At 53.7% G+C, this 27,823-nt stretch overlaps 1 protein-coding gene across 1 annotated transcript; it reads left to right on the plus strand.

The window, feature by feature from the left end:
* The first annotated feature begins 1,409 nt into the window (after positions 1-1,409).
* On the plus strand, positions 1,410-27,772 carry acvr1ba (activin A receptor type 1Ba). The gene is made up of 9 exons (XM_015344460.2): positions 1,410-1,614; positions 15,983-16,222; positions 17,730-17,981; positions 18,079-18,309; positions 18,731-18,898; positions 19,705-19,861; positions 20,296-20,420; positions 20,529-20,659; positions 21,826-27,772. Exons 1-9 carry the CDS (start codon positions 1,524-1,526, stop codon positions 21,949-21,951), a joined length of 1,521 nt encoding a protein of 506 aa, XP_015199946.1. The 5' UTR covers positions 1,410-1,523; the 3' UTR covers positions 21,952-27,772.
* The last annotated feature ends 51 nt before the right edge of the window (positions 27,773-27,823 follow it).

Consider the following 27,823-nt stretch of genomic DNA (forward strand, 5'->3'; position numbering starts at 1 on the left):
GGGAGCACGCTGTGTTTGGGGGAGCACGCTGTGATGGGGTGCACACTGTGTTGGGGTTCACACTCTGTGTTTGGGGGAGCACGCTGTGATGTGGTGCACACTCTCTGCTGGGGTCGGATTACAATGTCCCTGTGTGAGCTGGTTTCGACCGAGGCTCTGGGTGCGCAGGGTCGTGCGTGACCTACGATCACGCTCTGCCCCTCCGTCAGACGGAGGAAACTGGTGCAGCGATGCAGCAGCCCTGCAGTCGCGCTTAATTCAGCAGAAAACGCGATTGATCTCTGACTGTGCTTAAAATCAGATTAAACACGCGTGTGCGAACGTTTGTAAATGCTGCGTGAGGAGAGCTGGCGGAAGACAATGCCGTTCATTCTTCTCCACTGTAATTTCCTAAATCCACATCACACAACAGCCCCTTTTTCCTCTGTGAAACCGATGTCGCAGCGCGTTCTCATTCCTCATTCTGCCGCTGAGCAGGGAACAGCGTTTGAGCGCAGGACGCGGCGTGTCTGCCCGTTCAGAAAAGCACGCAGGGGAAACGTTATTGTCGTGGGAGGCTTGCGGCGAGATCTGTTCTGGGGAAGGCTGCGCCGGCCTTGGGAACCGGACGCTTTTGTTTTCACGCACGGCACAACCGCAGGCGCGTGCCGGGCGCTCGCGGCGATAAAGCACGACTATAAACGGCAGCGGGGCCGCCGACCTCGCGCGAGCCGCGAGTGGGGACCCCCCCCTCCTCCTCCTCCCAGGCCCAGAGATCTCCCGGCGCCAGACGGGAGCGTCCGGGTCCCAGGCCGAGCAGCTGGTGTCTGTGGTCAGGCAGTGTCCTGAGCTGGAGCGCGGCTGAGGCGAGAGGCTGCCCACAAGGCTAAGGCATCACTATACCCCACACTTACCGCGCACAGCCTGTAATAAAGACTGCGACCCGGCTGCTTGTGAAGCACCTCCGGCCGGGCCCTGGATAAATTATTTACCAGCGGTAACCGCGGTCTAAGCAACTGCGGGCAGCGAAATTATACAGTGTAAACTGTGCGTATACTGCGCTGCTGAATATATGTTCTTGTGGCTTCACGTGAAGTGCCCGGGACTTGTTTGATGAAAAAGAAGCTTTTTATTATTCCAGTCCAACCCCATATTCCTATTGAAATCACTCTCACTTAACTAAAGTCGAGACCTCATTCTTCTAAACATGCAGACGCACAGCGAGGCGAGCTTGTCTGTTCATTTGGAGCACATCTAGATGGTTACCTGATCCTTAATTAATAACCTCGGCTTTGGAAATACCCCGTCACGTCGTAACATTCCCTAAAACCTACCTATCTACGCACCAACCCCCACAGCTTTTCCTTTTATGTCGCCTAAAAAGTAACCATCGTCTTTCCAAAACAAAAGGACTGAGTGCGGCTCCTCCCCTTTAAGGCGCACCGCCCTTTAACCGTGCGGCTGGCTGGCGGTGTGTGCGAGCGCCGTGCTTGTTGTGTTTGAGGTCTGGCTACATTGTCAATATCACACGTTTTTGTGTATCGATGCGAAGCGATGGGAATACTGTAAATATGGCGAAGAAGCGGACTGCCCTGGCTCTGTTGTCTGTGGCTGGGTTACTGGCGACCTGCGACGGTAAGATGTCGGTTTGCGGTGGTGGGGGGGAGTTGTGTGTCTTCATATGTCCAGGCTTATTTATTCCCCCGAACCTGGCTGGGGCTCGGATTTTAAATTGCATTTCCTAGCACAGCTCAATATGGCGCAGGGACTGGGTAGCCGAGCAGACGGCAGCGTCGCGCCTGTTCAGAGTCAGTGGATGTTTCTAAGATCCACACGCGTTTAATGGCAAGCGAGCCGTGAACTCGTCCTGGGGATAATTTAATATTTTGTACCCGTCAGTCCATTTAGTTTTTCGGTGGTCGGTGGGTATTAAACCGAAGCCCCACGCCGGAGCTCAGAAATCGGGGTTCGGTGTGTTGGGATGGCGGTGGACCCGTATGTACCTTGCCGACCCCAAATGGCGTTTAATTTTCGTGTGGAAATTGAATTTCCCGAAGCGGGTTTATGCTCGGAGGTGGTGTGTGTGGGGGGGTGCGTCCATATTAACAATGACGTGTAGTATTTTTAAATGTCCCGGCGACGTAAGCATGGCATCGAAACCAGGGGAGCTCTGTCCCCCAGACCCTGGGAGTGGTTTGAATTTAAACACCGGTGAAGAGTTGAACCCCCCTCCCGTCCCCGGTATGGCTGTTAAATCTTGGAAAAGGTGTGTGTAGTGTTCAAAAACAGCCCAGGTTCTTCTACGTGCCCGTGCCTGAGGTGTATCAGCTCGACTGAGGCGGCTGGTGTGTGCCCCTGTTGCGGTCACGGCTGGACTGGTCTGTATTCGGGCCGGGTGTGTTGCTCCAGAACAGTGGCGGGTCTGATTCTGTCCGCTCCTCGGGTCAAGGCCGAACCCGGCACGCGGAGCGCAAAGCCTTGTGGTTCACTGCCCAACCCCCCCCCCCAGTCTCCAGGGTCGCGCACCTCACCTGCTCTCCTCAGCCTCGCGCTGCTCGGAGCTCAATCCGGGACACGTTACGTGCTGCGGCGGCGCGCTCGCCCGGCTCCGAGCCCGGCTGCTGTTGAACAGCGGAAATGTCCAGCCAGCTCGTCCTGAACCACGGTTTCCCCGAGTCTCCCTACACTCTGGTTATGGCTACGAAGTCGGGCGGGCTAGTGTTGCTGTCATGATACTTTGTGTTGATGTCTGGAAGAGTTACAGTAATGGGAGCCGTTCATAAAATCGCGGGTCCACACGGGTGTCTTTCCGTGCCCTAGTCACACCGTGGTCAGTCAGTACTAGCAGGCGGTGTGGGATGCCGAGACTGGATCGTGTGAGTGCGTCCACACATCTGAACGTGTTCGGTACGTGTCGTGTTCTGTCGTCCGTCTTCGTAAAATCGCAGCAGGGGACCGAGAGAGCAGAGTCTCTGTGCTCCTGCTTCCCAGAAGAATGCTGTCTGGCCGCTCGGGAGAGCGGGGGCGGCTGGCTGCGTTGTGGGATCCGGTGTCGCGGCGCAACTGAGAAGGGGGGGTCAGGGTTCATGAAAGGACTAGCAATGAGGGGGCTCCCTTTATCCACCCTCCAGACAGATCTCCCTTTGTCCTGCGTGTGGCGTTCCCAGGTTTCCACAGGCACGAGGACCGGCCTCTTTAGCGGGAACAGGAGAGGAACAGCCAGCAGGCAGGGAAACCAGCGGGAAGCTCAGCATTGCAAGGGTAATGCAGAAGGCCTGGCTATAGCTGGCAGTGTGATCTGGATTGATCCATTTCAGAACCCCCTGTGTCTGCAGCCGGGGCTGTGGGACCTGCAGGAAAGTGTCCACTGTCGGGGGGCTGTGGGACCTGCAGGAAAGTGTCTGCGATCGGGGGCCGTACTGGAGGCTGTGGGACCTGCAGGAAAGTGTCCACTGTCAGGGGGCTGTGGGACCTGCAGGAAAGTGCCCACTGTCGGGGGGCTGTGGGACCTGCAGGAAAGTGCCCACTGTCGGGGGGCTGTGGGACCTGCAGGAAAGTGTCCACTGTCGGGGGGCTGTGGGACCTGCAGGAAAGTGTCCACTGTCGGGGGGCTGTGGGACCTGCAGGAAAGTGTCCACTGTCAGGGGGCTGTGGGACCTGCAGGAAAGTGTCCACTGTCGGGGGGCTGTGGGACCTGCAGGAAAGTGTCCACTGTTGGGGGGCCGTGGTGGTGAAGATGTCACGGTTCTGAAGGTTGTTCAAGACTAAATTATACAAAGAGAACGCATACTCTGTGAGGGCGGGGGATATTTTAAATGTTTTTAACTTTGGCATAAGTGACTCATTAACCACATAGTAGCAGCTTCTTAGTTACCAAGGATTACCACTGGATTATCAACATTTAAAAAAACTGTAGGAAATGACATTTCTGCCTCAGAACGTCAGCTGATTTTTATCTTGGAATTGGTGAGCAGAGACCTTCTCATCAAGACAGTGGAAAGGTGAGATAGTCAGTAAGGCCTCTGAAATATCTCTGAGCAGAGATCAGTCATAGGGGATTAGAACGATTGCACAACACATTCCCCTCCACTCCTGCCAAAAAAAGGAATTACGCAGCTGTCGTCCCCATATCATTTGTGCTCCTATATTGTGGTGTTGGCGTCAGTCTCCTGCATCTGTGTCAGGCCCTGCACTAGGCAGAAAAACTAACTAGACAAGATGGAGGTGCTTCTGTGTTTGGGCATGCTCTGTTTTAGGCCTGGAGTTGTGGCACAGAGCAACAGCTCTTTTCCTTGCAGGTGCTGTTGTGAGTGTGACTTCCCCGATGATTGAAACGCCCCTCAGGCCTGCTGGGGGTTGGGGGGGGGCAGGGGGTCACTGTCCATTAGGGGTTTGCAGTGTGCAGCCGTCTGGTCTGGAGGCGAGAGCCATTCGCTCTTGGTTAGATACAGGCTGGGGTTGGGGTGAGTGTGGCTACTGGACAGTCGAGAGGGGGAGACGCGGGGGCTCGCTGGCGACCGTCTTCATCAGGTTCTCCAATGTGACGCACAATGTGGTGCTGGGCTGAGAGGAGCTCGTGACTCCTCCGTTTCACAGGCTGGGTGTTGTCACTGGTGTACAGGGAAAGGGGCCCACGCTCCCATTGCACAGCGTTGCAGTCCACCTCAGTCTGACCAGTGGCCGCAGGCCCCAGCAGGGCTGGATCCACTGCTCCACGCTTGTTACCTAGTGCTGAATGGCTGCCAGCTGCCTGAAGGAAGGGTGATCGGTAATCTCCGTCTGGCCCCGCTCGGATGGGCTGCAGAGCGGCGGTGTGGTGCTGTGGGGAAGGGGCAGGCACAAGCTGCTTGGAGCAGGGGTCAGCAGGAGGGTCGAACAGAGGTCAAAGTTCAGGGCGGCTCATCTGTTGGGGATTTGATGTGAAGGAAGGTTGTCCTAGCCTGAGTCTCGAAGCCTTTTCCTCTCTGTCTGGCAGAACTCCAGGGTCATTGGGAATTGTGCTCCACTCTGTTTTGCAGACTGTTCGACTGTAACCCTTAACAGAAGTGCTGTGCCTGAGGTCTTAATTGTTTAATTGCGTCAATTAGTGGCTTAACGGGTCCAAAACACAACTGTTTCAACGCCTTAAGTCATTGGGGAGCTTGAAGAAAAGAAAGTGAGTCCTTCTGTACAGTGCCTTTAAAAGAGCTTGCAAATAAAGCTTTACTGTTATGCATTATATCATAATATGCATTATTATTTATCATACTATGTGTCCCTCCATTTTCTACCTGCTCCATCCAATTCAGGATTGCAGGGGATCTTGAGCCCATCCCAGAAATAAGGCAGGGTACACCCTGGACAGGACAGGGCCCATGTGCAGACACACTCACACCAGGGTCACTTTTCCCAGAAGCCATTTAACCTTCTAGCATGTCTTTGGCCTGTGGGAGGAAACCGGAGCCCCAAAAATTGATCCCAGGGCCCCAGCACTGCGAGGCAGCAGTGCTAACCTCTGTGCCGCCATGCTGCCCATTATTAATATTAATATTAATAAAAACAAGCCCTTCAGCCCATCTGTGCTAGATGTTTTTTCTAAAGGGACTGTACAGGAAACTCTGCAGGGCTTTGCGGGTGCATTCTGGGATCGCTCGGCCCCTCGTTCCCAGTGCTGAACCCACGTGCCCCAGTGATGCACAACCCCCCTCCCCCAAAATCGGCCTCTTCCAGATTTTAATCCGCTTCTGATCTCGGATGCTGACCCTCTGGTTCCAAAGCCGTCCTCAGATCCTGGGAAGCCGTGAGGGTCAGGGTGCGGGGCTCTCTCTCCTCGACTGCTCCTTCGGCTCGGAGGGGGGTGCCACGGGCTCTGTGGTGTCCCTCTCTCCCAGATCTCTGCTCTTCCGTGCAAGCGGCCCTCCTCCGGCTCGCGGCTGCGGCCCTTCCCACGAGAGACAGATAAGAAACCCCAGATTGTAGGAACGCTCCGTCTGCGTCCTCCCGGCTCGGGAAAATCCCCCTTTCCCACTGCTGGGAGTGCAATCCGCTTACGGCGTGAACCGGCGCGGCGAGATTGTTCCGGTCTGCCAGAACAAAGTCCTTTCCCTCGCCTTCTGAAAAGAATTCTGAGGAGGATTAATGAGGCTCACTCTGAGCTGTTATCGCTGAACTGAGCTCTTATTTTCCTTTAATCGGTTTGTAGTAAAGCGTGGGTGGCTCACAGCGCTGGGGCCCTGGTTTCAAGTCCAGACCTGGGGTGCTGTCTGTGTGGAGCCTGCATGCTCTTCCTGGGTTAGAATGGGTTTCCTCCCACAGTCCAAAACATGCTGGTAAGTCAATTGGCTTCTGTGCAAATCGGCCCTGGTGCGAGTGTGTCGTTGTGTCTGTGTGTGCCCTGTGATGGACTGGCGTCCCCTCCGTTGCTTGCTGGGGTAAGCTCCGGTTCCCCTGCAACCCTGTATTCGAAGTGGTTGGAAAGTGAATGGACGGTTTGTAGTGAAAAGGGTGCAAGAGAAGTCTGTTGGCATGCTCCCTCTCCCCGACCCCCCTCCTCAAGATAAGGTGGTGCTGACCTGGGCATACCTTGGGCCAGACACAGAAGGACAGTTCCATTCTGTTGTGGAATGGGGGGGGTAGGACACTGTGCGGAGACTCTACTACTGCACCAACATTGAAGGTTAATTTTAAGGTTTTCATAACGGAGTGTTTATCCCTTCTCTTGCTTAATCAGTCGCTGGACCTTGTTCCTTTTTTTTACAGCCCTCTCTTTGGAGCACACTGGAAGTTTGTACAGTAACTCACCCTCCTTTCCTAAGGTGAAATGGTGTTAAACAGGGCAAGCTGAGGACAGGTTTAAGAGCACAAGGATCATTCCACACCAACATGGGGGGTGGTGGGCTTTTTTTCTGGAGAGGAGTTGTGTGCCTAGGGCCCCAGTAATGTAGAAGGGTGATCACAGGTTTTCCTGACAAGTGACAGGCATGTTAAAACATGGATGCGCTGTTATTCTCCCTGCTTCGGCATTCAAACCTGTCAATCTTTTGTGCCTGTTATCATGGGTGGGAAACGGGGATCTAGGTAGCACTGGGGTTTTTGGTGTTTTCTCCTCAATGTCTGTTCTGTAGCAGGGGCGGCTCTGCTAGAGCTTGGAGCTGGTGGGGCTACGGGTTCAGATCCCAGGTTGTGTGGCACAGTTGTCATGGCCTTGAGCAGAGTTCCTCACTCGGGCTGTTCCAGGGAATGGTCTGCTGTAGAAATGGCCCCTCCAGCTGAAGGGAGCACTCTGCAGGAAGGAAAGAGACCAGTCTGAGATCTCTGTCCCTTATTTTAACCTGCTCTTGTAGTGGCTCTTGCCTTGGATGCTGATGTCTTTTGTCACGCCTGCAGCGGTGCTGTGACATCGCTTCAGGGTGTCTTCCTCTCAGGTGTTTCTGGGCTTTCAGGCTGTTGATCAGAGCTGCTGATGTGAACAGGGCTCTTGATAATTCACAACAGAGGGATCAGGTTCGTCTGTTCTCCTGAGAGCCTCGGCCAGTAGGGCTCACAGAGGATGAGCTCGGTGATCACGGGTTCGACCCTAGGTTACATCACTCTTGCCGACTGGGCCCATCGTCCATGAGGTGGCACCCCAGGGCCAGGGATGAGACTGGTCAGCCAGGACTGTTTTGGCTCTTGGAGACAGAGTGTCCTCTGCTCCTGGACGCCTGCAGACACGCAGTATTCTTGATGAGGGTGTGCCTCTCCTCCAATCAGCACGCTGATCCTCCAGTAGGGGGCGGTGCTGCTTGTGCCATGTGACGCAGAGGTGGGCGGGGCAGAGGGGTCTGTCTGCACTTCCTCGTCATGCCCCTGTGACCTCACATGGGCCTTGACTGAGGTGTTACATGTGAAAACATGCAGTTCCAGCACGGATGGGTATCAATAATTGTTGGCAGTTGTAAACCTGAAAAAACCAGCTTATTCCTGAGGTTCGCCACCCCCGTACCGTAGCTGTGAGCCAGAAGACCCAGCACCTCTCTGGGAGCGCGGCACGCTACAGGCTTTGGCACCCCAAGACCTGCAGCCACACAGCTACACAGGGGCCTCCCAGGCTGCAACAGCGATTAAAGAAAAAGCCCTTTCCACTCTGAAGTGGTTTAAGACAGGGTGCATTCCAGGCCCGAGTCTTCTCGATTTCCTTTCTAATTTGAAAGGTATTTTCCCTGCCACGGCACGCTGCAGGCGCAGTGCTGTGTGGAAAAATGTAACCCTCTCCTTCCTCAGATCTGCATTTGTCAGATGGTTGAGGATTCTGGGTGGGGGCTGGGGGGGGAGCAGAAACCTGAGGTCTCCCATTGCAGAGCAGTCTGGTCCGCTCCAGGTGTTCCAGGAGTCCCGTCTGGGTGGTCGGATGCCGTGAAGCGAAGAGGGCGCTGGCCTGGGCGCAGGCGTGTGCTGGGAGCCTCTCCCTCCTCCCCGGTCCCTGTACAGACCTGTCTCTCCTGCGCAGAACAATGGCCCCACTGTGCTTTTTCTGGCTGGGAGTGTTAATGCACTGTCTTCTCTCTCTCCATTCTTCCTCTGCTCGGGGTAATTACACGCATTAATAGCAGACATTATGAAAGCAGGAAAGCTCTGCCGCTTGGCTCTCGTTCCAGCCCGGAGCCCGTTAGTGCTGCTTCACTCCCTCCAGACCTGGCTGGGGTGGAAGTCTGCTCTGTCTGTGCGGTGGTGCTGGGTGCCGAGCCTGGGCCGTAGGGGGAGGGGGAGCTGCACCCCAGGGGTGGCCCAAGCCTGTAGTCTCTGTCGCTTGCAGTCCTTGTGCCAGTAGGCACGCGCTGGCCTGCGCTCAGGAGCGTTTCCCACTTCTGTGTTTGCTCTGCTCCTTTGTTTTTCCTGGGATTGACAGTTTCCAGTCCCCTCGCTGTGTCGCAAGCGAGTCCTTCTGCCTCCCCTGGGCCTTACCAAGGTTGGCAGGAGATCTGCCTTAGATTGGGGTACAGAGTGCAGCTCCTCAATCCTCCAGCTCGTCGGAGGAAACCAGAGTGTTCAAAGGAAGCCCAGGTGAATGCAAACTCGGCACAGAAGGTTTTCAAGTGCATAAGCACGTTTAGCACCCAGGAATTTCAAGGCAACAGCTCAGCAACCCCCCAGTTCCTCTGCTGTGCTTCTGAGCAGTCTCGATGTGTTTCTTTGCTCTTTTTCTGTGTATGATGGACAAAACCCTAAAGCTGTAGAAGACTACAGCAGGCAGGATCTAGCTGTAGCAGAGCTGACCCAGGCGTTTTATGAAGCAGGATGGGCTCTGCTCCAGATTCTCCAGTGGCGTAGGATGGCTGTTCCCGACATGCTTTCGAACCCATAATAACGGGGTTCACTGTAGCAGGCTAGTCGTCCAGTTGCACCCCCAGACTGTGGGAGGAAACCGGGGCACCTGGAGGAAACCCAGGGAGAACATGCAAACTCCACGCAGATCCCACTGCCGTCTAGATTCCTAGGAATCGAACCCAGGGCCGCAGCGCTGCAATGCTTTTGCAATGCTGACCACCATGCTGTCCTTTTCCAACACTAGCAGAGGGTTATCCTGGGTTCGGTCTTGAGGGCTTGTGTGCATTTTCACAGCAGGCCTGTGCAAGGGCTGCGCTCCAGCATGCCTCCGGATATGAGTCACGTGGGAGAGTGTGGGAAGGCAGGAATAAACGGGTCATAAAAAAAAAAAAGATAATTGGCGGCTAATTGATCCAGGCAGTTCCAGGAATGCCCGGGGGTTTAGGAAAGGCCCGTGTTTTAACAGGCAGCCTTCAAGACGGGATCGGAGTGTTCACAGAACAGAGCTCGACTGTGAGCCTCAGACAGTGGTGTCTTTAACAGTCTCGGACAGCTCTCTCCTCCGGGCCAGGCGCGCTTTGCTTGGCCTAGGCACCCTGCGCCCTCCTGCGGGGATCACTTGAGCTGCTGTCAGGCGGTTCCGCCCACAATGTGTGCAATTACATCGCTTGACTGGCTGAGCTCCACTGTGGGGATCAAGTCTGGATCTAGGATCGTGCAGCAGTCCTTTGCCTCCCAGCCGGTAGCCAATCTCAACTCGCTTTCAGCTCTGTTCTGCCTCTGTCTGCACCTCAGCCGCTCAAAGCGCTCTTCACGGCCACTAGCCAATCGCAATTTACTTAAAGCTAGCCAATCACAGTGCACTGCTCGGCCACTAGCCAATCACAGCTCATTTCCAGCTCTGCACGGCTCCTAGCTACTAGCCAATTATAGTGCACGGCTCAGCTGTTCGCCAATCCCAGTGCACGGCTTGACCACTATCCCACCACAGCGCACCGCTCAGCTGCTGTCCAATCCCAGATCGCCTTCACGTCACCTTCATGCTTTATTCCTGTTTTACTCCATATTCATATATTTGGTGTTTCTGGAATCCTGGATTTGGATGTTAAAGAAAATTGGAAAAAAAATACAAAACACGCACAGGCGTGGCTGCCATCCGGCACTTTTAAGTGATGATTATGGTGATCTTATCACATCGATAGAGCATATGTGTTCACCAGCCTCGTGTTCACCATTTCAGAAGTGACTCTGAATCACCAGGGGCTGTAGCAGGAGTGGGAACTTTTTGGTCGACCGATTTTGCAATTACAAATTGGGAAGGTTTGGAAAAATAAAAGGTGCGTCTCCACGTCATTGAGCCTTCCGGTCAGTTCAGACTGGTTCAAAATGTCAGCAAGAAGCTCTGTAGCTCAGCGGCTCTTGTGTGAAGGAGGAGTGGATCTGGTTTATGTATTTCGGCGTAGTGGAGTAGCCGTGTCTGGCGTTTGCGCCCGAGATGGAAAGCTGTTCACAGGGAGCCCTGCTGTGTGGTGGGAGGTCAGTGTCTCTGGGCCGACGGACACAATCACTGAAACCGAGAGCAGCTGAGCAAGAGCCGAGTGTTTCACTGTCATCGGCTCCTGGACTGCGCGCTTGCAGAGAGTGGAGTAGGTCTGGTGTGTGATGGTGCAAGAACGTGAGCAGGCCAGTGACGTGTGTGCGTGTGTGGGAGGAGGGGTGGAGTGACGCAGGATGGTCTTGTTTATGGGAGTGTGCCTGTTAATTGTAAAAACTGACAAACAGTGGCCTAGTCTAGACTCCCTCCAGAGCCTTAATGAAGGCCTTACCCATGTGTGCATACACCTCTACTCCTGGGCGATAACCTGATGACAGTGGAAGAAGCCCTTGTGATCTCTAATCGACAAGATCCTCTCGTACCTCCCTCCTGGGATTCTCGGACTCTGTACGCCGGAGGGCCCCAGGGGCCCCGGAGCTCCCTCTGTACGCTGGAGGGCCCCAGGGGCCCCGGATCTCCCTCTGTACGCTGATTGCTATTGATCGATATTGAAAGATCGCTCCACACATGGAGGAATTCAGTGAGATGTGAGGTGCGATTGATGTAGACTGGATGTGTTGGAGAGTTTACCAAATAAACTGATGAATGCCGAGACTGGTAGAAATCAATAGACAGTCAGACCCTACAGCTGTTGATAGCAGGCAGACAGAACTCCCAGTCCCTGTGCTGCAGCTGCTTGGTGTCGGGGTGTCAGGCACCACAGTGGCACCCCAGACACCCCAGGATCCACAGCACTGTCTCCGGGTCTCGCCTGGATGATTAGGGTGTAGGTCGAGAGCCCTCCCACGTGCCTGAGCAAGTGAACAAGTCCTGTTCTTCTCAGAGGTGGCAGTCCAGCCGCTCCTGGTGGTTTAACGTGTCCACTCCAGCCCGCCCCCGTCCTGGATTAGCACACCCCCCTGCTCCGGTCTGGCCGGCGCGTGTCTGCGTCCGCATGGGGCGCGGCGGGCTGGGTGGGGCGCTGGCGGAATCCATGCTCCTAATCCCTAGAGGCAGACAGGCTCCACAGGGGAAGGGAAACGGGGGATGATAGGGCTGTACGCGACTTGAGAGCGCAGAGTTTTACTTGGTGGTGGTGGTGGGGCGTCAGACGTACTCACATATTTGGGGATAAGGGTCCTAGTTTTCCTGGATTTGGAGAGGCTCCAACAAAGCTCCGGAGCCTGTGTTTTTTTCTTTCCCCTCCCCTGTGCTCACTCCAGGAAGTCTTTCAAGCCTCCCTGTCTCCTCTCCGTGCACACACACACACACACACACACACACACACCATCGTCCTTCCAGCAGCCTTGGTGAGGGAGAGCGACGGAGGTCACGGACAGCTGTTCTCTCCCTGCGGATCCTTGACGGAGGAGGAATTTCAGCCTCCGCAAAAACCAGTCCTGCCAGGCGAGCGGGAGCCTGCTGGGTTGGATAAAGACGAGAAAAGCAATCCTGGGCTGCAGACGAGATTCCCCGACAGTCTGACAGACACAGGGGAGCAATAAAACTGGCCAGCAGAGTGTTGGGGTCTAGAGCTATAGGTGTAGAATTTAAACCAGTGGATGTTGCTAAAGCCGTATGACGCGCCAGTAAGGCCTGATTTTAGAAAAAATAAATATACGTAAATATGTAAGAACATATACTCGGGAATCAAGCCAGAAAACAGCAAATACACTATTGAATGTCTTGCTCGTCCAAGATCTTCAAGACTAAAAACTTAACTCTTTAGTCTTGTACAGAGGAGACTGCTCCAAGCATCCAGAACCCTCAAAGTCACTGACGGAGTCAATCCAGCAGACTTCTTCTGAATCGGCCGAGGACACAAGTGAGACCCCTGGGGGAAAAGGCGCTCAAGACGTAGAACAGGAGATGCTTCTTTACACAAAGGGAGGTGGGGGTCGGGAACGAGCTGCCCAGCCCCGTTGTTGAAGCCAAAAACCTGGGTGGGATGAGATCCTCAGATCAATAAGCTCCTAGAAATGCGAGCTGGAAATGATTCCAGCTTTGTGCCCCTTCCCGTGTCCTGGTGTGCCCGTCTGTCAGGGGAGGTTTTCAAGTGAGAAGCTCCGTCAGGGTGGTTGACATGACAGGGATGGCCGCATGCTGGGTCGTCGCCGGGGCTCCTGTTCCACTAGGGGTGCAAAAGGGATGAAGGGAATGGGGGGTGTGTGTCATAAAAGCAGCAGAAGAATCTGTCCCCAAGCGGGGGTGCCCCCAAATCTGGGGTCTCAGGGTGGCGACAGGGGAGCTCCCTCCCAGGCGGCCACCCCAGGACCCGAGTGCCTTTCCCCTCGACTCGAGAGGGGCTCGGCGTGCGTGTCCCCCACACGTGAGGCGGGGCCCCAGGATGGATTCTGCGTTCAGACGCCGCTCCACTAATCCTCGCTAAGTGCTTCTGCGTGGAGCTGCCAGGGCAGACGGCAAGCAGCGCAGACTCCTGGGAGAATTCGAGTCCGAGCTAATGGCTCGATTACACCGGCGGTGCTATAAATACCCCCGGGCCTCGGTGTGCGGCAGACTCGCCGCGTCCGGCCCACGCGCGCGGATCCAGACCCGGGAGACGGCCAGCAAATCCCACCCCCTTCTTTCCCAGGTGCCTGGGGTTCACGGTGTCCTCGCCGCTGCCGTGCCCCGCAGAGCGACTGCTGTTGCTACTGTTGGATTGTCTTCCACAGTACACGTCTGCGAAGGGCGGTGTGTGGCGATCGGGCACAAAGGCCACTACGGCAACTGATTGATAAAGAGGCAGTAGGGGTTTATTCCAGGCTGAGAAGAGAAGAAAGGAAACGCAACGTTTCGGCTGTGGAGCCTTCCTCGGGGGTGAGAAAGACGGGGAAGTCAGCAGAGATTATAGAGCATAGGAGAACGAAAGCCGGGAGAGAGGAGGAGGAGGCAGGAGCAGGGGGGAGGCAGAGCGGGCCCTCGGGTGCTGTGAAGTCGAAACCTGCAGACAGCCGAAGAAGGCTCCACAGCCGAAACATCGTTTCCTTTCTTCTCTTTTCAGCCTGGAATCAACCTATCGCTTCTTCCTTTGCAGCCTACGCCTGCTGACGCAGCTCCCCGCCTGAACGACCGATCGGCCAGTGGATATTTGTGCCAAGATCAGCGCGTTGTGGGGTTGAGCGGTGCGCCCCAGCCCTCGCTCGGCTCGAGAGCGTGCTCGTTAGACCTGTGTGCGTAGAACAGGTGCAGCTGATGCTGGGGTGCAGGGGTGTTGTGGCTCTGTCTTCCCAGGGCCTTTTGAGAGGACTTTAAGGTATTTTTAAAAGAAGCTGTTCAAGTTTGGGGAAACTGAGAAATGTTCCTGACGGGTGAAGAAATACATGTACATGAGAGTGTGTTGGATTGGAAAGGCTCACTTGGGTCTTTGCTACTGTTTTGCATTAATACTAGAATACAGAGATCTACTGACTTTGGTTAGTTCAGTGTAAAATATAAAGAGCGAATTCACTTTAAAGAGATCTGTACGGCAGGGCTGGACCTTTAATGACCAAGTAGTCAGAACCTCAGGTTAGCATCTCAGCTGAAGGACAGCGCCTCCTACAGCGCAGTGTCCCCTCGTGCTGCACTGGGGCTGCGGTTCTCATCTTCTGGTCCAAGAGCACCACTGGCAGCAGTTATCTGGTTTTCCTCAGAGGTCTCCCATCCCAGTAGTGACCGTCTGAGATCTGAGTGGACTGAGCTGTGGGCGGGAAACCCCTCCATATCCATTAAGGCCGAATGTCCAGTGAGGACCATTCTTGATGTGGTCAGTGACCTCCGGGTGCCCTGTCTATTGGCACTGCTCCCCCGTGCAGGGTAGGCATGTGGTTCACAAGGGAGATGGAGAAGCAGGAGCAAGCGTTACTGTCTGGCTGAAGGTGGTCACTATTGTCACTGTGGTGTCTACTGTGTCACTGTGTCATCTGTTGTGTCTGCGTAGTGTTTATTCTGTCGCTGTAGTTCCTGATGCGTCACTCCAGTGTATATCGTGCTCCTGTAGTGACTGTTGTGTCAGTGTAGCACTTATTGAGTTTTTCCCACTGTGGGAGTGACGTGTACAACCCTCCGGCAGCAGACCTGAACCCCCAGGCTGGTGGCAGCTGTCTGGGATGAGGCAGTCAGTCAGGTTCTACAGCCTGTCCTGTCAGGGAGCGCTTATCGTGTGAGAAGTGCTGATTCTGAGGTTGGAATACATGTTGTGCAGCACTGCTCCATCGAACTCGAGTGGCCCTCAGTCTCCCTCTCTGCTGGCCAGGCTGTACTGCAGCTGATCAGCTGTTCAAGTGTGAGAGCGCCCTCTGCTGTTGTCTGGAGAGAACAGCAGTAGTGTGACGTTTACATGTGGCTTGTGTCTTTGGTCACGGACCTATAAGAAGAATTGCTTGCAGTTATATGGGTTTTTCATCCCAGAGAATCCCAAAGGGCTTCACATATAGGCTGGGACCCAGCTGCGTCTCAAGGAAGGGCAGGTGAGAGACACTGCTGCTCCAGGGGGTGAAGGGGGAGCTGTAGGGGGTACAGCCTGTACAGGAGCAGAGTGGGACACCCATACTCTAACGGACAGTGCTGTGGTACCAGATCAAACAGCTGGTACCACAGTCTCATGGGGTGGACATGACCTCCTGCAGCACACGTCCCCAGTCACCGTGCTGGGGCGCTGGTTAGGACATTCTGGGGCAGAGGGAACAGCCCCACCTACGGGGTGGGGCTCTCAGGGTGGCACAGGACTGAGTGTCCAGGGGTGGCCCAGTCCTGATTGAAGGTGAGTCTAGGAAAGGCCCTCAAGAATAGGAAAAGTGTTGCACTACTTTGCATGTCTGTATTAAGCTAATACATTCATCAGCCAACTTCTTGGAAACCTCTGCCAGGTCCCACAGGGATCTGAAGTTTCTGCAGCCCAGTCCCATCCCATTCCTGCAGCAGGACAGCCTTCAGCTGGGGTTGTGAGGAGGGTGATGGTGTGTGGAGACCGATCTGGACAGGTCCACTGGTTCCACTGGTTTCCAGCAGGAGTGAGATCAGGGGTTGAAAGTCTGTCTCCTGCTCCTCCAGCCGAACCCCACACACACACTGCCCCCTGCTGAGCAGGGCTGCTCTATGAAACGCAGGAGGTCCTAATATTTTGGCCAGTGGGCATTCACGATCTCTGTGAACTGCGCGCGGGTTGGTGCTCATCTCCTGTTCTCTCCTTGCCCCTCTCAGGGTTGAAGTGCAACTGTACGGAGTGCGAGAAGACCGATTTCCAGTGCGAGACGGATGGCGCCTGCATCGCCTCCATCTCCAACATCAAAGGGCAGGAGCACCTCGTCCGCACCTGCATCCGCGCGGAAAAGCTGGTGCCGGCGGGACAGCCCTTCTACTGCCTGAGCGCCGAGGGGCTCCTCAACACGCACTGCTGCTACACCGACTTCTGCAACAGCGTCAACCTGCCGGTGCCCGCCGGTGAGTCCCGTCCAGCGTTCACAGCCTCTCCCAGCCAGGGGACTGACCTCCCTCACGTCAGATGAGATGTCACTGAGCCGTTCAGACGCCATAGATGACAAAGCCTCAGGAGTTTTGTTCCAGCTCCTTTTCCGTATTTGAGGTTTTAGCCAGTTATCAATCGGCGATTTGTTTCGATGAGTGAATTTTAAGGTTGCTGGTTGTTTTTTTAAAAAAAAGCCTTTAAATTTCAGTGTCTTCTTTACCAGCTTCACCTTCTACGCTGGTTTTTAAGATGGTCATGCAGTCGCTGGCCTTGTCTGAGGTTTCAAAGGAACAAGTAAAGGTTTATTCCAGGCTGAAAAGAGAAGAAAGGAAACGACGTTTCGTCTTACTGCTTTTGGTTTCGGTCGTCTACAGTGTGAACGTTGGACACGGACCCAGCCAGCCACTTGCTGGGTGTGTTTAGCACCCAGGAGGTGCTGGAAGAGCCAGAGACGGGCAGTGTCGTCCTGGTGCGTGACTGCGCAGCGCGGTGCGTCCTCTCAAACCCCCCCGCCCGGGCTGCCTGAGGCTGTTAAACTGAGAACTGCGCCGTCCCTAGGGAAGAAGTGGTGCATGTTCTCGAGGAGCGTCAAACCTGAAACAAGCGAACCAGCACCGAGCAGGGCCTGCGCAGTACAGCTCTGGGAGCGCTGGCATGTGAACGGGAGTCCGTGGCACATCGCACCTGTCTGTGCGCGCCTCCAGTTATGTTTGTCATTAGAGAACACTAGAGCAGATGTAAATGAGAGGAGGGCTTTTGACCCTTGTAGCTTGCTTTGGGGATCCGGAGTCGGTTGATCCCAGGATCTCATCCAGGCATTTCCTGAAAGACACCAGGGTATTTGCTACAACAACATGCTTGGATGGCTTGTTCCCCACTCCTGCCGCCCTTTGTGTAAAGAAGTGCCTCCCATGTTTTCAGGTTGCCCAGATCTCTCTAAAGCAGAGTTACCTGAAGAAAACCTATACAATTAAGACAATGAGCTGATTAAAGTCATTAAGAGTGGAGCTGGCATGAAACTGGCCCTTTGAGGTCCAGGATGGGAACAGATTAAAGTAAGAGTTAACAGATTAAGATTTGAGCTTAATGAGTGCTGGAATCCACAGAGCCAGCTCCCTTCACCCTCCAGACAGAGTCTCACCGACAGGGTTGCCTCTCACACCAGCAGCTTCCAGAATTCAAAAGCAGACACAGCTGCTCATGGACACTTTTTTGGTGACTCAAACTATCTGGTTCGCAAGAGGTTATTCATTCCAGCATCATATCTCAGGATCCCAGTCGTGTGTCTATCCTGTTCCCTGCCTGGGTGTTTATCACGAGCTCATGGCAGTGGGTGTGCTGAGCTGCTGTGAGTTCAAGGTGAGGTGTACTCTTTCAGAAAGCGTCTCCATGCCCACGTCCGTTCTGAACGAGAGTCGGGAGTATATGTCTGAATGCCACCAGAGGATGACAGCCCTCTCTCTCTCTCTCCCCCCCCCGCAGGTCAGGAGAGCCCGGGCTTCCCGGGGGCGGGCTGGGGCCCGGTGGAGCTGGCCGCGGTGATCGCCGGCCCGGTGTTCCTGCTGTGCCTGGTCCTGATCGTGGGCGTCTTCCTGTTCCAGCACCACCAGCGCGTCTACAGCCACCGGCAGCGGCTGGACGTGGAGGACCCCTCCTGCGACCACCTCTACCTGGCCAAGGACAAGACCCTGCAGGACCTGATCTTCGACCTCTCCACCTCGGGCTCCGGCTCCGGTAGGCAGGCGGCCGGACGCTGGCGGGCGCGCGGGCCGAGCAGGAGCGACTCCGCTCCGCCCTCTGACCCCGACCCCTCTCGCCTGTCCCCCCCCAGGGCTGCCCCTCTTCGTGCAGCGCACGGTGGCGCGCACGATCGTGCTGCAGGAGATCATCGGGAAGGGCCGCTTCGGCGAGGTGTGGCGCGGGAAGTGGCGCGGCGGGGACGTGGCGGTGAAGATCTTCTCGTCCCGCGAGGAGCGCTCCTGGTTCCGCGAGGCCGAGATCTACCAGACCATCATGCTGCGGCACGAGAATATCCTGGGCTTCATCGCCGCCGACAACAAGGGTACGACGGCTGCTTGCAGCAGCAGTGTATGAGTAGGGTACTGGAGTAATTACCTGAGTAATTCAGCATCGATTGGATCGATGGCGGCGCGGTTGTGCAGTGGTTAGTATTGCCACCTCGCAGCACTGGAGCCTGAGGTGCTGTCTGTGTGGAGTTTGTGTGTTATCCTCATGTTTGTGTTTCCTCCCACAGTCCACAGACATGCTGGCAGGTTAACTGGCTTCTGAGAAAACTAGCCCTGGTGTGAGTGTGCGTCCAGTGATGGACTGATGTCCTGTCCAGGGTGTATCCCAGGACCCTAAATTGAGGACAAAATGGTTACAAAAGAAATGGATGAAACTTTTTTTGGAGGTATTGCGTGACTTTACACAGTACCTCCACGCCCTACATAGATCACTCTCTCCGTCTCTGTGCATCGCAGACAATGGCACCTGGACCCAGCTCTGGCTGGTGTCGGATTACCATGAGCACGGCTCCCTCTTCGACTACCTGAACCGCTACTCTGTCACCATCGAGGGCATGATCAAGCTGGCGCTGTCCGCCGCCAGCGGCCTGGCGCACCTGCACATGGAGATCCTGGGAACGCAGGGTGAGTCGGCGACCTGCCCCGGCACCCCAGGGGGAACACCGGTTCGCGCCCGAGAATGTGAGCGGAGGCGCGCGTGTGAGCGATTACACGAGAGCACACGTTTCCGCCTGGTAGTCACAAACCCGCAGTCACATACGGGTCTCTTCCAGTACTGTGTCTACACTGCCCTGCTAACGCCTCGGGGGCACCCCTCACAGGCGGCCTGTCCACCTCCAGCAGGGAGCACAGTAGCACCTCAGCGGGGCTCTGGCTGTTTGGCCATCCAGCTGTGTCCTCCCGCAGGCACGCCTGCCAAGAGATATTCGAAGACGCATCCTGCGCGTTTGTTTTTAACAGCCGTGCCTCTCGTGAGGTCGCCAACACCAGCCTGCAGTGCCCTGGAACAGCACACGTAGGGTCTAGGCCTGGTGTGCTACTACCTGTTCCCACCTCTCTGGACAGAGCAGCCTCTCTCCTCGGGGGTGAGGAAGCCGCCGCCTCCTCCTCCTCGGTAATCTGCTCCCGGGCATCAGCGGTGCCGCTGAGGACGGGTCACCCCCGCCCCTCGGTGTGCCCTCGACTCTGGCGCGGTGCTGGAGCTGGTCTGCCCACTGGCCTTGCTGTCATGGCGTGAGTGTGGACGTCCGTGATCGGGACTCACAGTGTTAGAATCCACACCAGCCATGACGATGGCTATATGCCTTGTTAGCTGCCCTTGACAAGCAGTGAATGCCTCATGTTCAGTACTACAGACTGTGGGGAAGGTGTTTCTGGGATAGCAGGGGGCTGTGCCAAACTGCTTACGACACTGTGCCCCCCTCCCGCAGGCAAGCCTGGCATCGCCCACCGCGACCTCAAGTCCAAGAACATCCTGGTGAAGAAGAACGGCACCTGCGCCATCGCCGACCTGGGGCTGGCCGTGCGGCACGAGTCTGTGACCGACACCATCGACATCGCGCCCAACCAGCGCGTGGGCACCAAGCGGTAAGAGACGCAGTCCCTCTCAAACAAGCCCGGGTTCTGCAGTGCGGCTGTGGTTAAAAAAGGAAAGCAAAGGTCTAAGGGTGACATGTTTTCCGTTTTCTGAAATGAGCTGAAGTCTGGCTTGTAGAACAGTGCTGAAACCAGAATAACGGCGGGTATAGTGAACCTGTTGCCATTGACTACAGTGGCTGAGTCTGTTGCTCTTGACAACGGTGGCAGAGGCTGTTGCCATTGACAACAGTAGTGGATACAGTTACCTGTTAAAAACCAGGACCGGACCTTCTCTTGCCGAGAGGGATGTCCTCGGAATGGGCCTCTTCCACACTGGAGATGAAATAGTCTCTCTGTGCCAGGTGACGGGAATTCTGTGACGGGAAGAACTCTTTGACCACGCTCCGCTTGATGACCTGTGCCACCCTGCTCGTCTTCCACAGGTACATGGCCCCCGAGGTCCTGGACGAGACCATCAACATGAAGCACTTCGACTCCTTCAAGTGCGCGGACATCTACGCCCTGGGGCTGGTGTACTGGGAGATCGCACGCCGCTGCAATGCTGGCGGTAAGCGATGGGGCTGAAGCTTGCTGGGATAGGGTGTCGCTGTGGCCAGGGAGCCCAGCCGCCGTCTGCCAGCTGACCCCTGACCTGTGATGTCACTGCTCTTCCCAGGCATCCATGAGGAGTACCAGCTGCCCTACTATGACCTGGTGCCCTCTGACCCCTCCATCGAGGAGATGCGGAAGGTGGTCTGTGACCAGAAGCTGAGGCCCAATGTGCCCAACTGGTGGCAGAGCTACGAGGTACGAGTGCTGAGTTTACACACTCTCACGCCTCACTGCGTTTTTACCTCTTCCTGGAACACAGCTGTCCCCCGATCTCTCTGGTTTCTGCCTCTCTCCCCTCCCTGTGCCTCCCCTCTCTCTGCCTCATTCTCTCTCCTCTCTACCTCATTCTCTCTCTCCTCTCTCTGTATCTCCCTGTCTCTGCCTCATTCCCTCTCCTCTCTCTGTCTCTGTCTCCCTGTCTGTGTGTCTCTCTCCCCTCACGCTCTCCTCTCAATTCAATTCTGGGTGCTTTATTGGCATGACCGATGAGTACAATCAGTGTTGCCAAAGCCAAATACAGTGAACATAGAACATCTACAGACATTTACAATAATGACATCTCATAAAATATTTACATATAGACATATGGAGTATTATTGAGAGACAGACTCACTGTTCCTCAGGCTGTGACAGAAGGTCACTTACTGGGTTGCCAGTTCAACTGAGTTCCCTCCTCTGTCTCCCAGTAGGATTGGGACCAGTTGTGATTCTGGCAGGTGTGGGAATTCTGGGTTTAGCTGTGTAAATTTGGGAAGAATGTTTCTCTAATCCCAGAGTATCTGTCACAGTGCAGTAGGAAGTGCACCTCTGTCTCTATTTCTCCCCGCTGGCAGTGGGAGCACAGCCTGTCCTCTCTGGGCTGCCAGGTCTGCCTGTGTTGCCCAGTTTCTATGGCCAGGCTGTGGTCACTGAGCCTGTACTTCGTCAGGGTCTGTTTCTTTTTGCTGCTTCTTATCCTGGTTAAATATTCGGCTAGCATGTATCGTCTGTTTAGGGTTCTGTAGCATTCCAGTTTGTTGTGTTTGTGTGTGTGTGTCCCAGTGTGTGAGATATTGCTGTTTGATCTGTGCTGTGATGTGGTTGAGCCTGAGTTGTGGTGCTCTAGCAGTGCTGTCCTGAGGCTGTCTGGTGTCGGTGTGCCTCTCCCCCCTCTCTGTCTCTCCCGTCTGTGTGCCTCTCCTCCCTCTCTGTCTCTCCCGTCTGTGTGCCTCTCCTCCCTCTCTGTCTCTCCCGTCTGTGTGCCTCTCCTCCCTCTCTGTCTCTCCAGTCTGTGTGCCTCTCCCCCCTCTCTGTCTCTCCTGCTCAGTGTGGGCAGTTTCAGGTTTGCCCCTCTGATGCCCTGCCCCTGTGTGTGTCTGCAGGCCCTGCGGGTGATGGGCAGGATCATGAGGGAGTGCTGGTACGCCAATGGGGCCGCCAGGCTGACGGCGCTGCGCATCAAGAAGACTCTGTCGCAGCTCAGCGTGCAGGAGGACATCAAGATCTGAGCCGGTGAGCGAGGGAGGGGCACCGCGCCACGAACGCCAATCCTGCCACTTCAAAACCACAGACTGGAGTCGTCAAGGCCTACCTCACCCTTTCAGCCAAAACTACTGAGCGAGCCGACCGCCCTCCCTGTCCCACAGTCCTCTGCACTGCCCCCTTTTCCTCCCGTCGATTGGGCAGGGACGTTGTACAGCTCTCTTCTTCGAAATTCCCTTGATTCCTGCCTGTCCTCTCCGAGTCGCCTGGTCCCTCCTGGGCTCCGGGTGAGCTGGGAGAAGGACGGAGCCAGAACCGATCTGCTGTCAAGCGAGGCGGGAGAGCACTCAGAAGATGTGAATTTATATTAATTTATTTTTAATGATTTGTTTTGTTTTTGACTGATTTCCTTGTTTAGGAATTATTTTTGTATTTTGTTTTTCTGGGTCCTGCGAGGCTGGGCAGTACTGCCAAGCCCCTCTCCCCACACACCGTAGAAATGTGTCCATCTGGCTGCAAGAAAATTCTGATGGTTCTGTTCGGTCGGTTGTGAGCAGGCGGCACAGGGGAGACCCGCCCTCCACGTATGACAGTGAAACGAGAGTGGTGACGCACGCGAGACAGTGCCAAGCACAAAATACACAAACTCCCTGCTACTGCCAGGTAAAGTCCTGGGCCTTGGCGCATTTTGCAGGGCCTGACACAGATGCTCATGCAGAAGGCCGGCATGTACACTACAGGTAGTGAATGGGCGCGCTGGGTATTATAATGGCACGCGGTTTGTGCAGAGACGTAGCTAAGGCTTGTGTAGCATTGAGGGGGGGGGTCTCCGTTGTGCGCCCCTGTCTGGGAGGTGTTCTGGGGGATTCAGAGCCCCTGCTGCCACCCCTGGCCCATACCTCTGACGTGCAGTCCCTCTAGCCTCAACCTTGAAGAACCTGACACAACTCGACAGGGTATTGTGTAGTTCCTAAGTCTCGAACCCTCATTACACTACCATGCACCTAATGAAGTTGTGTCCTGGGTTTCATCTGACTTTAAGGTGCATCTTTAACAAGTGTTTGGTTTCTCTTGGGTGGTGGTGGGGTGATCGCTGGGCACCCACACCCATCTGATCACTTGAGCCAAACCACAGAGTGGCGCCCCCCCAGAGGCCAGACCTGAGAGATGCACCAAAATGTGCAGCATCACTAAAGTAAAGGGCCAGAAGTTCTGCAGATCTGTGCATCAGTGCTGGAGGTTAATCCCCACGGTGCCTGCAGATTGCTGCTGCAGTGTAGCAGTTTTGCTTTCTTGGGAACACGGTGGTCAAGACGAGAGGTTTGCATGGTGACGAGCTGTTTGAACTGAGGGTCCGGAAGGGCTCTGAAACGGTGGGGGATCCCGGCCAAGCATGATCATTTCATTGTTTCAGTTTTGTTTCTAGGGGACAGTAAGACCTTTAAAGTTCGTGAGTCTACACGCGGGTCAACTTTGAGAGTCAGATTTCCAGGGCTTGTTCCTTTCGGATTGAGCAGGACCTGTATGATCCGTTTTCTTAGTGTCCTAGACTTCCGGTTATATTTCTGCAGCTTGATTATAGACCTGTCTGCCACTATGAATCGGAGACTGATGATTGATGAATCTGATTGCTGCCCCTGCTCATTCTGACAGGAGCCAGATTGTTTCGGCCGACTGAATGGTACGGGACCTTTTAAGTCTGGCCTTGAGTTTTTGGGTTTTCCTTTTCAAACTTCTAAAAATGTGAAATTAAATAAACACCCAGTGCTATTGAGATGGAAAAGAGACACTTTAGTTGGAACTCGTGTAGAGGGGGGAAATCATCCTGAGTTAAAGCGTGTCATTTTTCCAGCCTTTGTATCCCTCAGTGAGGAACTGATCTGTGCAGTTTTGACAGACACTTTGGTTTTCAGTCGGTGTTCCTAGGGAACTCCATGCTTCTGCTGGATTTTGTACCAGCTGACCTGCTTATTACTTAATTGACACTTAATTTAACTTTATTCACTTTTCTCTCAAGTCGCACATTGAACATTGCAATTTTTTTGACACTGAGAAAGGTCATTAAACTGGTGATCCAGCAGACTGTCGACATGGATACAGGTTGAAAGACTAACTCTTGTGGGGAAGCTTGGTTTTCAGTTCTCAACAAGAAGAAACACTTTTATGGTGCAAAGCTGCATATGTTCCGCTTCAGGCTGTTTGCCTCCCAGTGTTGAGTTCGAACTGGATGCTGAGGGGTCAGGAGAATTGCAGTTGGGTTGTGTTCTGAGAACTGTGTCATCTGATGATCTCCCTCGTAAGTCTCTGACAGCACTCCTGCAGCCCACCTGTCCCTGACCTGCCCACCTCGCTGTGATATGTTAATACACTACTGACGAGCCCACCCAGTTATTGCAAACCCCACCCACTTGCCTTTAGCTGCCCAGTTATCTGACTCCGCCCACTTTTCCCTGACTGCCCTGCGGTGTGAGTGACACCTCTGGTCACCATCTCTATACCTCCTCTATATGCAAACTGTACATAAGTTGTAAAGTATTATGTTTTTTGGGGGAAGGAGGTTGATGTGGATAATTCTTATGATGATGATGTGATTGTTTTGTTTTTAATTTTATTTTTTGAAACACTAGTTTTTCTTTTTAGAAAAACAAAGCAAATCTGCTGTAATTTTTGTACATTTTATTTTTTTTAATGATTTTATGGGGTAAACTTGAAGGTACTGTTAATCTCAGAAATTTAAAACGTCTCTCTCTGATTTGTAATTTTTTTTCCTTCTTTGTAAGATTTAATACCTGCTGTTGTTTTTTGTAACTAGACACCATACAGCTCCAGGTAGTAAAGTGAAAGGAGCCTTGTATATATCCATTTTAATCACAGCCATTGTAGCAAGCCTATCATTCCCGAAAGATAAAAATGTTCCTTTCTCGGATCTCCAGAAACCTTCCCAGCTCAAGTCCTAGGGCTCAGGCAGCGGTCTGGGATTTTGATCCTACTCCTACGCCAGAATGGAAACACCTTCCACACACAGAAGTTCTGTGTGTTTGGGAGCAAATGACCTCCAGCACAACCTTCACTTCACTGGGATCCTTCAAGACACATTCAGAATTCGCTTGTAAAGGAACTGAAAGAGGAACTAGAACTGTAGATGGGGGTGGTTTGCAGAGGGCTGTAGAGATGCAAGGAGAGGAGCTGTCAGCACTGGCACCTGCATCTCATCAGCCTTTGCCAAGTCCTCAATTTGAGCCAGTGGTACACATAATGGGTATTGAACCTGCAACCTCCTAGTGCTGTGCCCCAAGTTGCTGGCCCAGCAGAAGGAGCCAGGTTAGCCCCAGCCTCTTTGTGACCCGTTGCCTGCCAGGCTCTTAAATCTGCAGCACTCCCAGCCACACCCAGAGCAGCTTTCATCTCGAGAGGAAGACAAAGGAGGCCTCTTCCCAGTGCAGATTTTAGTATCAGGGGATAAGTGCTGGTGGGGCTCCATCCAAACCCCAGGCCTGCTCGGTTTCTCTCTGGGACTGGAGCTGGGAAATGGGTTCCGATCCTTGGAATTCCGTTGATGTCACGCTTTGGTGTTGGATGGCTTTATGGATAGACTTGGCCCTCTCTCGGCTCGCACGGAGTGGTGCAGTGCTGAAGGAACTGAAAAGAATGTAGCAGTTCCGGTCTTTACCCAGGGTTTCTGTACTCGACGCCACAGCAAAGTGCGGGATGTAGAAATGCATTGAACTGAACATGTATTTATATATCTGTGTGTGAATACTTTGGTTTTTTTAAAGAAAACGAATCGTGCAAACCACTGCAGAAGCTTGATCTGAGCTGTGTTGATATTTATTACTGTTTGTTTATCTCAGAACCTGTCGCTGTGGGCACACAGGCCCCTGGAAGTGGTTGGAGTTCTTTTCAGGTTTTCATCTGAGCTTGGCTCTTAACCTAAGTCGGCTGAACTGACCTGTTGAGTTTCTCCCAGCTCTTCAGGTAAAGTGATCTCAATGCCCTTCCGCACTGACCCCCCCAAGACCAGGACTGGACACCCCACAGACACACTGACCCCCCAGGACCAGGACTGGACACCCTGCAGACACACTGACCCCCCCAGGACCAGGACTGGACACCCTGCAGACACACTGACCCCCCAGGACTAGAAGTGAAAATGCTTCTAGTTTGTCACCTTCCACTTATGAACATGGTCTTACTTTCAGTGAGAACGTAGCTCTATATGAACTAAAATCCAGTGTCCCTGCTGTGGTCTAATGTTCAAAGCCACATAAAGGCTGAGCACAGCTGTTTGAGGTAGTTCTGTAGATTTTATGGGGGTCATTTGCTTAGGTTTAAGATTGAAAGAGTAGTAGGGGAACCCTACATTTTCCCACTCCCCACACTATATATGGAGTGCAAGCAATGGAATCTGGGATGGCAATATCCACAACCGTCCTGTGGAAAACAATTCTGAGCAAGCTTCCTGGGAGGTGCTAAGCAGTTGCAGATGTTGACACACACTGGGTGTTACTACAAGCGACTACTGAATCTGCTGTTAATTGTTCGGGAGAAACGGGAGTCAAAGCACCTTCTGATTTTTCTATAAGGCTCTGTTTCCTTATGATTATTCAGATCTTGGACTGTGTCAGTTTGTTCTGTTCCTCAGTGGTGGTGAGGACAGCATGTTGGTCGATTCGTTCACATGCCTGAAATCGTGCTGCTGGTGTGGGTGTGGTTCTCTATTGGACTGCATGGGGGAAGCCAGGGGCTGGACACTGGTTTTGGTCTTTCAAGGCTTTATAGTTATTGGAATCATCATCGTGATGCTTCTGAAGACCTAGGGCTCTGCTGCCTTCTTAACTACGTAACTCCACTCTAAATCCAGATTAAATTGGATGTGTGTGGGGATTACAGATGATCATAAAACTGTTTCAATTCCCAGCCTATTTTAGGATCTAAAGTAGTCGTTCCCAATCCTTGTCATGGTGACCTACACCCCTGTTGGCTTTTATTCAACTGCATCTTACTTTCATAATTGAAGCCTTAATTCATCTAAGAAGTTGCTTCATTGGCGAATTTCCATTTATTTCATCTACAAAATACACCAGTTAGAGATCCAACCTGTTTAACAGCTGGGAGCTAACAGTTTACATTACTCTCAGTATTAAATCCAAGGAATCCAGGACCAGGCTTGCGAGGCCACTGCTCTAGCGCATGACTCTGTCAGGAACGTGCTCAAGGAAGCAGCCGAGCTGGTGATGTAGGTCTCCATCAACGATTACATCGCCAAGAGCTCTAGAAGGAGGTTAAGCAATTCCAGTTAATGTTTAATTGAATAAAGCTTCAGCACAGCAGTGCGGGGGGTGCTGTGGTGTTAATGGGCAGCACTTGCAGACATGGGAGTAGCTGTTCAACCACTCCAGTTCAGCCAGTCTGAGGAGATGCAGGTTATTAAAAGCCCAATAGGACTAAAATCCTGTAGAATCCATACTCGGGGCCCCCCCCAGAAGCAGGGACTCCTGTTTTCTGGAGGCCAACAGGCTGCTGGACTGTTTTCTGGAAACCAGTTTAAGAGGTCTGATCCGAACCAGAATGAAATATTGGTTCTGGAGGTGTGAGGCAGACTGCTCTGCTGGAGGGAGCAGTTAGCATGTGTGATTCCTGGTTCTGCTGCTGGTTCTGGTTCCAGGCCTCCAGCAGACCCAAGAATCAGACACTATGCATAATCCCCCCCCACACCTGCAGACTGGCCCCCTGGACAAGAAAGTGCCACCCCACACTTTACAACTGGGTTGGGAAAAGTCTTTCAGGAATAGTTTGCAAACTTGTATATAGATAATACACAGTAATAAAGACTGTTTTTTTTTCTAATCCTGTTGCTGGTTGCTTTATTTTTCTCCAGAGTGGGTGGGCTTGAAGCAA

This window comes from Lepisosteus oculatus, chromosome 1, assembly GCF_040954835.1.
Source record: "Lepisosteus oculatus isolate fLepOcu1 chromosome 1, fLepOcu1.hap2, whole genome shotgun sequence".
NCBI lineage: Eukaryota > Metazoa > Chordata > Actinopteri > Semionotiformes > Lepisosteidae > Lepisosteus > Lepisosteus oculatus.

Coding starts and splice junctions, on each gene's coding strand:
- acvr1ba (XM_015344460.2), top strand. CDS start 1,524: ATGCGAAGCGATGGGAATACTGTAAATATGGCGAAGAAGCGGACTGCC. Junction 18,310..18,730: donor CATCGCCGCCGACAACAAGG/GTACGACGGCTG, acceptor TGTGCATCGCAG/ACAATGGCACCTGGACCCAG. Junction 18,899..19,704: donor GGAGATCCTGGGAACGCAGG/GTGAGTCGGCGA, acceptor CCCCTCCCGCAG/GCAAGCCTGGCATCGCCCAC.